This window comes from Plodia interpunctella, chromosome 9 (genome assembly GCF_027563975.2).
Source record: "Plodia interpunctella isolate USDA-ARS_2022_Savannah chromosome 9, ilPloInte3.2, whole genome shotgun sequence".
Classification (NCBI taxonomy): Eukaryota; Metazoa; Arthropoda; class Insecta; order Lepidoptera; family Pyralidae; genus Plodia; species Plodia interpunctella.
This window is the reverse complement of record NC_071302.1, coordinates 10,646,915-10,659,074: the sequence shown is the minus strand read 5'-3', so window position 1 is coordinate 10,659,074 and position 12,160 is coordinate 10,646,915. Positions and strand designations below refer to the sequence as shown.

The window sequence follows — 12,160 nt, the reverse complement described above, 5'->3', positions numbered from 1 at the left end:
CATGGCTTACCGGTTTGGTCCACTTGTCCAAACGGTCTACTTTCCCATTATGGGCGAACTGTTATCATATCCTTTGCCGATTATACTGTACTTTACGAGTATCTATCGGTCCATTCGTCCAAGATGACTGAACAGATGAACAAAATTTTTCATTTTGTACTAATTCTGGTAAATTTCGAACCGAATATTGTTGGAAGAACATGATTGCATTAGTTCTCATTGTCAATAGCAGTCTACATGCAACAAAGATCGTATATTTTTTGACGATTTAATAAAATGGTTGATATAGTAAACGCCGATACAGGTAACGGACTGGTGGCTGGACGACATGTACCTGAAGGTTCGTGCGCCGCTACCGATCAACTCTAACCCGGGCATGGTGTTCCCTCGCCGCTATTTTGCCAAGATGGAGGAGGTCGCTGACCTTGGGGCCCTGTTTATTGACGACCTGCTGGATTATAAGGAGATGCTGGACAGGTAAAATTAAACGGTATTTTTATACTACTGAGCAAGCAAATATGCATGCATAGGAAAATGAGTGATTCGCTTTCGTTGGGTATGGCCACACTGACTAGAAATACTGTTGTGGGCATTGTCAATTGACAAAAGATTTGTGCAATTTTTACCAACTTACCACCACACTATGGTCGTATCGGTTCAAAATATATTCAGCGTGATTAAAAAACTGTTATGAAAAAAGTCATCGATATACTTTTTCTCAATGATGAATATTTGAGAATCAAATAATTAGAAACTAAGTTAAACAACGCTGAGCTTGTTGCGAGAATCCCCTTTTAATTTGGAGGGTTAACCTAATTAATCTCGTTACAGCCTTTAACCTACGACCCATCGTAACTTGATTACAGGCCGGCGACATGTCGGCGTGTTTCGAAATATCTTGAGTTAACTCTGCAATCAACTTATGTGCTTCGAAAAATGTGCAACACTAGCTCGGAATAAACTTGCCTTCATGAAAATAAAATGCACTTATTTCACATGACTTTTTAATAGTGATATAATCAGAACGCATTTCACCGTCTGTTGCCAACCACGCTGAAATTTTTCTAAGTTGTCCCGCTGTTCAAGTTCTACCTCGACGACTGCACCCTATTTGAAAAGAAATAATTCAGCATTTTTTAAATTCCCAGAGGTGAACTCCCACAAGAGCGCGCCACCAGTCGCGAGAAAGGCCAGCCTTTGTGCATGGAGCAGTTCTACCGTCTCCTGGGGGTGTGCCGCACCCCACGCTTGAACAAAGACGAGTTGGTCCTACCCACGGAGAACGATAGCGCTGAGAGGGAGGAGTTAATCGTGGTAGCTTGCAGGAACTATGTAAGATTTTCTTTAGTAATTTTATGGATGAGATAACGTTCGGCTTCTTTCAAAATGAATGATCCGATAATTCAAATTCAAATTCAAAATTCAAATCATTTATTCAGAAATTAGACCTTCACAGGCACTTTTTCTCGTCAATCTTTAAATTTATAGTTATTTCTCACAAGCTAGAAACTACTGGCATTTCGGAACGACCATTGCTGAGAAGAAATGCCGAAAGAAACTCATTTGAACAGTGTTGGTCCCTATCATGCCAGATCGGCTTACCATTATTGTTTCTTACAATGTTTTTTTTTCTTTCTAATAATATATAAAATATGTACCTCTATTTAAATATTTGAAGCACAGATAAGGTTGGCGTGGACGGAAGAAGACATATAACCGGCAGTGTTACACGAAGGGCTGCAGAGGATGATAATTTTAAGATTACCAATATTGAATTGTTTAAATTGTATTTCAATTCAACAAGATCCAGAGATATTGACAAGGCTTTTAACAAGTAGAAGAGATTCATAATCACTATCTACTCTATAGATAGGCGTGTTAAACATACACAAGGTATATTATATCATAATGAAACATCCCTACACAGACATAAATGCTCAAATCAGCATTATACTCCCCTCCTAATTGTATTGAAAACAAGATAACTTCATAGTAACTAAGTCTATACTCCCAAGCCGATCACAATTTACCCGTTAGAGGGCGCCACCCACAACTTAGTTACTTACAGCTGTCTCTAGAACTAACTTAGCACTCCCGTTTTATTGTTATTAGTCTGCGAGACTTCAATAATTTTAACCTTCAGGGCGATGATCTAAAGATTAAATAGAGAAGGCATTAGTTAAGTCCAAAACTGTGAACTTGATTTTTGTATAGAGGTTAACTAATTCAATGAAGCTTGGTTTTACTTTTTGTTTTAATTATTAACAATTCAAATAAAAATTTTACCTACACTTCGAATATATGAAACTTAAAATTAACTAAATTTGGCCAAAAGATATATTCATGATCATTGTCAATTTATATTGTTTAAATGTAACGTTTGTTTGCATTATAAATATTGTTGTTACAAGATTAATAAATCTTTACGACGATAAGCTATAAACTTCAAATGACCACGGCTCCAAGTGTGTTTGTATGTAAATCAGATTGATTTTATGAAGAGAAATAGTTTCGTATTGAACATTTTCTCGTAATTTATGAGTTAAATTTAAAGAAAGCCAACATCCGTTGGCTTTCTTTAAATTCCAAACAAGATAATGTTATAATGTTCCAAACAAGATAATCAGAATTAAATATATGTTTGAACATTTTTTGTTCTTTATCTAAACTACGAGTCGGTTTGTCTCTGAAACATTAAAACTTTACGAGTCGTGGCTCCGAATGTCTACGGAGCTCTGTACAATTTGTATATATGGTAATTCAGTTAATGGGATAACTTTTAAGAGGGATGGTTGTTTCATTGGGACGTTAGATCTGTAGGTGTCCCATCTGGGTTTGTGAATGAGGACGTTATTCTGCACTTTGTGGTTATGCGGAAACAAGAGTTTAATGATTTAAATTGAAATTTTCATTCTTCAACTTTATTTATCAACATTCTGAAATGTTACGCCTTACTTACTTACTCCTCTGGCTCTGTGACCCCAAAGTAAATCTTTGCGCTGGTCTCCAAAAGCTATTCTTCTGTTTTGCGCTATGGTTCAACGTATGGTTTCATCGAAATTTAGTATAATTCCATAAAGAGCGCGAATATGTAGATACTTGAGATATTTAGATTTTGAAGATACTAGGTCAATATAAACTACATTTAAAGTCAAATCATTTATCCAGAAATTATATACGAAGTTGTATATAATTATGAAGATGGAAAGTTTTGGCGAAAATAGTCCAAAGTCATTCAGTGTAAATAAACAAAGTTGGGAATTAAGGCATGTGTAAGTATGTAATTTTCACGGTTATTTTCGTATTCAGTTTTATCCGATCCCGGTGAAAGCAGTAGACCGCGGACGCCTGACAGCCGGGGAGATACAAGCTCAGTTGCTGCACGCCATGGTGGACGCAGCCGGCGCTCCGACAGCGCCCAGAGTGGGCCTCCTGACGACTATGAATAGGGACTCGTGGGCTAAGACCAGGGAGATACTTGTAAGAGGTGGGTAGTTCAACGATCAAATATTGTTCTCTTCGTCATGGTCTTTTCGATGTCTATCAAGTTCAAGAGACACAAGAAACATTGTCGAAATTTATATGACACTAAACGTCACGATACGATGCGCACCAAATTGTGGCATTCTGTGTAGAGGCCATTTCATTTAAACCTCTTAAACCCCTTCCTGAATACCCACTGGCTCGATGTTCTGCGTTCACAAATGAAAAGACTAAGTAAGTAAGAACATTTAAGTAATATCTACAAACGTAAAAACATGCAACGATTCCTGAAGAAATAAACAACAAGGGAGAACAAGGTATCGAATGATGTATGGTATATGGCATATGCAGCCAACGCTTCGCTTCTGAATTCCGGAGATTCGTGTGCTTGTCTAGTGAACGTTGGGTAACCAATAGATCTTTGGACTGGAGAGACAACTGGGAGAGACATAGTTAATGTTACGGTTCATGTTACGGTGGACGGTTATAAAAGGTACGTATACAGGCCGAATATAAAAGCAGATGCCGTAGCGATGAAACAAATTTAAACATGGTCTAATCTAGACCAGCATATTAAACAATTATGGTCTGCCATGCCCAAAGTGTTTCTATAGATGGAAACTTATTATGACGCAATGTTCATAATAGCAGATTTTCCATCACAGATGAAAACAACCGCAACAACTTGGAGCTGATCTCCCGAGCGCTCTGCATACTTTGCGTGGACGAGGCTGGTGGCGACAGAGCTGACACCGACTCGGATACTAATGCTATGTTGCGCGCGATGCATGGAGGTGGCACTGCGCACCACTCTGCTAACCGCTGGTTCGATAAGACCGTGCAGGTAGGTTAGATGATAACAAGAGCGTCCTATATTTAAAAATATTCGGAAGAAAGTGGTAGTGATTCGGCTGATACTGATTTTGATGCTATGCTCCGCTGACCACTAACCACTGGCTCAATGATACTGTACATGGCATAAGAATAACATCATTTACCAATAACGAATTGCCAATTTCCTGAACTATGAACACGAATAAAAGAAATAAATATTTTGAACTGTGTAAAAAAATAATTATCAAACAAATGCATCGACTCATATCCATGATGATCCATTGTATCAAAATACTTTGGTAGTTCCAATTTCTGACTCATCAGTTTGTTCAAATCATTTAAACAGAACATCTCGTTATTAAAACAAGCCATTTTTCAGCTGATCATCTCATCAGACGGCACCCTCGGCATGTGTTACGAGCACAGCGCCGCAGAAGGCGTGGCCGTCATCAGGCTCATGGAACGGGCGCTGGCCAGAGCCGAAGTATCCGATAGACCTGCTCCTCCACCAGTGTTGTTACCTGCCCCACAAGCTATGAAATGGAACTTGACACCTGATGTGGAGAGGACCATTGATTTGGCTGCTAGGGATTTCGATCGGTAAACTACCAAAATATGTATTTGAAGCATTTTTAAGGGCTGAATAACTAACTTAATCACTGGTATGCCTAGTGTTATCCATGCTGCAAGAAGACTATGCAGCTGCTTTAAATATTGATCTTTTCGTATTGAAAAGCTTTAGTAAAAGTATTTAGTGGTGTCTAGTTATGGATAGATAAAGTTACTGTCAGTTGTTAAATTTCAGCACAATCTCCAACCTGGACTTCAAGGTGTACACGTACCGCGGCTACGGCCGCGAGTTCATGAAGTCTTGCCGCACCAGCCCCGACGTCTACATCCAGCTGGCTCTACAGTATGCTTACTTCAAGTGAGTTGTTATTATATTTTCCTCTTTTGCTCTCATATCTGAGCATTTTCTCGATTGGTCGAATCCCAGGGTTCACTTTACTGCTTTTTCTTCTCCAATTCGCGGGATTTTCGGCATCCATAGTTGTCACACCATTGGCACGTATATCCTCCTTGACGACAGCAAGCCAGCACTTATTGGGTTTGCCCCTTCTCTGATGCTTATATAAGTTCGATATTGCATCAATAACTTATTCGCTTTTTAGTATCGTTATCTACTTCTTCTTAGACAGTTTGTAGCGGGAGCGAGCTCGGATGCTCGACCGACACAAAGGGATCAGAGGATAGATCATCAAGATCTTCCTTCCCCACGCTAGGTGTTGCGCCTAGGGAACCGCACGGCTCCGACGGTGTCATGTCAGAGGTTGTATATATGCTTCCAATCGTAAAAGCACTGTCTGCGAGGCTAGGCTTGTTAAGCTTCTGTAGTGAGTCGACCGTAGTGTCGTGAATCTTCTACGTGAGTTGTATAGTCGGCTTTTTGTGTCATACAAGTTACGTAGAAGATTTGGTTATAAACATAGGTATTAATTCATTATTTTTATAATTAACATATTATTTTGTGATCAAATCATTACTGTATCCATATGCCCTACAACAAAACTATTGAGTGTAGCCCATAATTTTTTATCTTTTTTTCTAAGTAGGTAGCTGGCTTCTTGCCATGTCATGTTTGTCTTCATTTTTTAGAATGTACGGCTGTCTAACATCTACATACGAATCAGCCTCCCTGCGCCGCTTTCGCTCGGGCCGAGTGGACAACATCAGGTCTGCGCACGCGCCAGCCAAGGCTTGGGCTGACGCCATGTGCTCCGCAGAAGCACCACAAACTGATGCAGACGACGGACAGAAAAAGGTGTCGTTTAATTTATACGGGGTGAGGACTTCTCCTTGAGTAGATTGACACTCACATGTCACACGGAATAGGGGGTGATTGCTCTTAATATATAAATGGTTGTGAAACCATAATATATACGTACGTATAATTAAACATTATTTTGAACGAAATGGTCCGCGATTATTCTGCCAGCTACGTACCTGTTATATGGCGAAATTTGTTTTTCATATTGAAGGAATAATTATTCTTTTAAATTGAAATGGCTAGTCTTGTTTTGAAAAGGATAAAACTACTTCGGCTAAGAAGAAATTTGTTACCATATAGAGTTAACTGGACGCACCATACACGCACAAACAAAGCTTTGTAGAAATAGATGTTCTGTAGTATATGCTTAAAAATGTATGTTCTATATGTAAAAAACATACTAGCTAGACTAAATATTCATATTTGACCCTAGAACGAAAAAATAAATGTTAAATTATTTATCCCAAATCAATAGGTAATACATCAAGTAATATACGTTTGAAATTATCTATCAAGATGTTGAATTAACTCCACAAAACATTGCAGGAGCAAAAGAAACTGGAGCTATTCGACGAAGCAGCCAGAAAGCAGACGGAGATCATGGAAGACAACATCCTTGGCCGCGGCATAGACAACCACCTGCTAGGCCTGCGAGAAGCCGCAAGAGAGACTTTGGGCTACCTACCGCAGTTGTTCACGGATCCCGTGTATCAGATGATGATTGAATACAAGCTGAGCACCAGTCAGGTAAGAGTTCATGTAAAATGGACGAAATAAGAACAAAAGTAAATTGGAATTGTTTACGGAAAGTATGTCAAAAGGAAGTCACTCCTTGATTCCCAAAAATATCTTATTCTATCATTATAATTTAAGTCACATTCTGAAACTATTAAGAAAACTAAAAGATAAAAATTGTAGAGGATTAGATATAATAAATTAAAATCACTTTTTCCAGGTGGCCACAACAACAGAAGGTACTTTCATGGGCTACGGCCCCGTGGTCCCCGACGGGTACGGCTGCAGCTACAACCCCAAGAAGGAGTCCATCATCTTCTGCATCTCTTCCTTGCACTCATCCAGTGTCACCAACACTGAAGCCTTCCGCCAGATCCTGGAGGAAGCTTTGGACTCCATGAAACTCATGCTACAGAACAGGAAAGTCGACTAAGAGATGTTCCATTTGGTTTATATGTTCTTGATAACACATCTCTCGAGAACAAATTATTGAATTCGGAGTTTAATTCGGACGATTTTTAGTACGTTACTTACTTGTTCCCGAGATAAATGGAAAGATAAAATGGTAATATTGTCGAACGTCTATTGCGAGTTGACGTATTTTTTCAGTAGGTAACTAAATTTAAAATTTATGTATAGCGATTCAAATTGAATGTGAACTGGTCGAATTAATCCTATATATTATACTGAAACGATTGATCAGTGTGTGTCGGAGAAGGTATATGTTTTATTAATCTAAAATATTCTATACTCGTCTATATAGTCAAAAAATCCTAAAGGATTGCGAACTATTATTTACACTAAAGCTGATTAAATCTAGCTTATTGAAAACGTGTTTAAAACGCACATATCTTATAAGGAACGAAACATATCAAATTATCTTCTAAATTGTAACTTGAACATATCAATGAATTGTGTAAGACGCTTATAAGATTTTAATGATATCTTATAGTTATCAATTAATATTATTGAATTTTAGATTGTTTATCGGACTGTTGCCGTGTTTTACTGTCTTATGTCGATTAGATTTGAGTGACATGGTCACTCTTTTATAGATTTTACTTTATAAAGCTTTATTAATAAATGGTAAAGTATATTTGTCTTTGAATTTTGCTCATGGGTTGATCGAGATGCTTGACAAATATATTTGATCATAGAGCTGCTATTAAGTTGAACAAAAAAGGTTACTATAGAAAAAATATACCTTAGATTGATGTTATTATTGTAGAAAATTAAAATGTAGAAATGTTGAGTGGAAGAACAAAAAGTGCGACAGCAATTACATGGACGATCTGCCTTATGCAATTTTAATTTAATATTATATACTTATTATATTATATACTCTTGTTAGATGGAATGAAATGGATGACTCGATGAAGAAGAACATATTATTACATATTTTATACTTTATGTCTACTCGTATTTTTACTCTAATTGCCTATCTATGACAAATTTAAATTTTGTCAAAGAATCGCATATTACAAAGCTGGTTTAAATGTTGAAATATCCAAACGCAAGTACTAAAGCTTGTATCATATAAAGGTAAAAATCTTAACACATATAAAAGAAATATAAATTCATACCTGCTCAATTTTTCTGATACCTATCTATTTTACTCTTATGGAATATACAATGTGAAAATATTTTTTCTGTTCCCAAAATAAAGCGTCTCGCTCGCCTCTAGACTTAGTCTGTTGTTTTGTAGCTGTTTACATTTTAGAGTCTATTATATACATTTGTTGATCTTTACATAGGTTTATGATATATCCTTTTTATTAGCAAAGTATGTTTGCAATTTAGCAATAGTAATGTGTTTTAACGTTTTGGTCGCACCTATAGGAGCATTATTCAATATACATACATATAACAATATATAATAAGTGAATCAAACGTAAACAAATATTGCTTTGTGCTAATACAAATTAATGTGTAGGTACTAAAAAAGCCTTCAAGCATTAGCCGAGTTTTACATCAAATCTTCTAATTGATCAAATTATATATTTCGCCTTATTTAAAATTATCTTATAGAGAGTGCTATTTAACAAAATGACATATTTACAAAATTGGAAAAAAAATCTTCATACCCTTACATTTTATGTGTAATAAAAATTTCACTCTTGTATGTATGTAGGAAAATGGGAACGAGCGCAATTGTATTAGAATAATAAATGTTCGATGTCCTAGATCACAATATGTACTAATTACGCAATGTAGAGAATAATTGTAAGCAAAATGTCAATGCTGTGGTGATATCATAATACTTAGAGTTGTAATATACTGTAGATTAGGTGCTTTCACGCAACTTTACGTTGTTTAGACATGCATATGGTCTCAACTCGACGCAGTACAACATATTCAACTGATTCCCAGAGTCAGATGCTCTCAGTATTCTTTAAAATGTGGAATATTTACATTGATATTTCTAAGAATGTAACTTAAAGTGTTTTATTAAAAATGATCAGAGAAAGGCATTCAACACTTTATGTAAAACCATATGGAGACACGTCGAAAATCTCTTTGACATCCCTTCAAATAAATCAAATTTATTTTTTGCAATAAATGTTGTTAAATTAGGCGGTAACTATACCATTGTTTAAAATGTAAGTAAATAAACTCCTACGTATAATAAATAAATATATGTCACGTTGCACAAACGCAGTTGTCGTAATGTGGAGCAAAAATTACTGCAAAAAACTAAAGATTATCTTTAGGAATTCTAAAATGATGTATTTTTGTAATAAAAAAATTGTTTTCTTTTACTGCCCTTTCTTCGTGTAAATGTGTCATATAATTAACTGGCACTATAATAAGCCACAGTCCACTGACTAATATCTATATTATACATGGTCCCTCGAGCCGGATTGGAACCAGCGACATAAGAATGTATACGAAATATTATCAATGATTTAAATTCTTCATCTGGGAAAACAACCAACATGATTCAGCTATCCTTTATAACCACTTGGAGAAAAGATTTTTAAGTGTGTTATTGCTAACACTGGTGCTAGATGTTACTGACTGGTGTTAGAAGTCAGCTAAAGCCATCTGACATGACATTTACGATAGGTACCTATACCTACGTCATGTAGTCGCATTGATTTACAATAAACGGCAACATTTGGAAAATGCGTTTTTGCAACTGGGCGTTATGGAACTAGATTTAAGTAACTTATACATATCAAATGTCAATGATCACTGACGTGACCAAGAATATCGAAAACATATCAAAGTTTAATAATTAAGTCTACGGAGACATATCATTAGGTCAATATAGTATTGTAAGTTACTATTTTAGGTATTTATTTTAAACAAAGTAACTATTAGTTGTCACTTATAGTTACATTGTTTAAAATAAATTATGTACCACAATTATGTACCTGGCCCTCCAAATTGTTCTAGTCTTTAATTTTTAGTCATTAATTAATCAAAATGCCATAATTGTTAGCGTCAAAATTGTTTATTCAATTTAAGATGATATACATGACTTATTTACGTCAAAAATTATTTCAAACATGTATTAAATGCGTATGTATGTTTATATCTGTATTTAAAAATATTATTATTATACAATCATCTTTGAAATATAAAGATCAATTTATAATTGCTTTAATAGGTAAAACTTGATGTTAGAACTTTAGATGTACCAAATATGTAGATAGTTTTAATAAACTCTTATGTTACATTATAGTTTATATATATATATATATATATATATGAATTAGTTATCAAACTTTCAGCATTTATAATCCCTGTTTCTATTGCAGACGGAAAAATAGACAAAGACATCAATATCCCTCTTTCACTCATATCCTAATTGAAAACTGTATACCTACACATGTCATACAGCTACATGACATATTATTCGTCTGCTAATTTAGTACCCAATAGAAACATTTAACACTTTAAAATGAGCTTTTGTTTATTCACACGCTTATCATCACATATATTATACGTTAAATTTAGATAATAATATATACGTTACAGCATTGTTAGTGGTAACCAAACATATCAGTAGTTGTGAGCAGATGTCTGTGTCAATTCAATGTTACTCTAAATAAAGTTAAAATAAAAATATGCTCTTATTATTTTCATGCCTTAGAAAACTTACGAAGATTTGCAAAATATTCCGCGAAATCCCATCTGTATATATACATATATAGATGGGATTTCGCGGAATATTTTGCAAGCTTTTATTGAACCTAACATCCCGTGTATTCGGGTCCTTATGTCTATTCGGGTGTAATCTTGCAACTCAATTTTTGAAGCAGATATCTTCAACCGATTGGGCTGAAAATTTTTACACATGTTAGATTACAATGCATTATTATTATAAACAAGACCTGATGGTGTACCCATAAACGGCTCCAGACGTGGGAACTCCTGACGGACCTGATTTTTTGTCACAAATTGAATCCAAGAAGATGTCTTTGACAACAATTAAAGCTTGTGCCAAAAACGACTGTTCAGGATTGATGTTGCACTGGCAACCAACAAAAAAAAAGTTTATTTTTGCATTCCTTAATTTAAAATATTTTTTCACAATGACATATACAAGGATTCCCGCCGAATGATTTTTAATATGAAAATTGACAAATTTGTTATTTTTGTTGTAAAATCCAAAAAGGCAATATAATTTCATTGAATGACTGCTACATCTTCGTTTTATTTTTTTGCTGACCAAAGATTTTGGCCAACGACAAAAACTTATTTCTAACCTAGTTTATTCCTAGTCAGTCGGACTTTTTGGAAAGGAATTTAGTAATTTCTTTTATCATACTTCTAAGTAAGCAAACAGGCATGTGGCCCACCTTATGGAAAGTGGTCACCGCAGCCTTTGGACTCATGCAACACCAGTTGTGTCACAGGATAGTTTTTAATTACGATATAAGGATATGTCTCGCATCTAATCTAGTCCTCCCTGTAGTGGTATTCCTCGTGACAGGTTCATTACGAGTATTGGAACACACACAATAAATATAAATAAATAATAAAAATATATTAAGACAAAATCACACAGATTGAGCTAGCCCCAAAGTAAGTGCGTTACGATAGATAAACATCCAAGACCGGGCCAATCAGAAAAATATAATTTTCCATCATGACCCGACAGTTTTTAATTATGAGATAAGGATATGTCTCGCATCCTAATCTAGTCTTCCCTGTAGTGGTATTCCTCGTGACAAGTTCATTACGAGTATTGGAACATATAGTGACAGATGTCAGATATAGACCAAGACAATTTAAATGGAAATGGGCTGGCCATATATGCAGGATGGATAA

General features: G+C 35.6%; 1 protein-coding gene across 2 annotated transcripts in view; it reads left to right on the top strand.

Moving 5' to 3' along the window:
* VAChT (Vesicular acetylcholine transporter) overlaps nucleotides 1–10,701 on the top strand; it is a 75,482-nt gene extending 64,781 nt beyond the window's left edge. Inside the window, exons 5-13 of one of the 2 annotated variants that reach the window (XM_053749554.2) lie at nucleotides 305–477; nucleotides 1,149–1,332; nucleotides 3,310–3,487; nucleotides 4,149–4,327; nucleotides 4,697–4,917; nucleotides 5,123–5,245; nucleotides 5,974–6,139; nucleotides 6,692–6,892; nucleotides 7,101–10,701. In XM_053749554.2, coding sequence (XP_053605529.1) covers nucleotides 305–477; nucleotides 1,149–1,332; nucleotides 3,310–3,487; nucleotides 4,149–4,327; nucleotides 4,697–4,917; nucleotides 5,123–5,245; nucleotides 5,974–6,139; nucleotides 6,692–6,892; nucleotides 7,101–7,313 — 1,638 coding nt within the window. In that variant the 3' untranslated portion in view covers nucleotides 7,314–10,701. Of the gene's footprint in view, nucleotides 1–304; nucleotides 478–1,148; nucleotides 1,333–3,309; nucleotides 3,488–4,148; nucleotides 4,328–4,696; nucleotides 4,918–5,122; nucleotides 5,246–5,973; nucleotides 6,161–6,691; nucleotides 6,893–7,100 lie in introns of both variants that reach the window. The other variant, XM_053749553.2, reaches the window with a different exon arrangement.
* The last annotated feature ends 1,459 nt before the right edge of the window (nucleotides 10,702–12,160 follow it).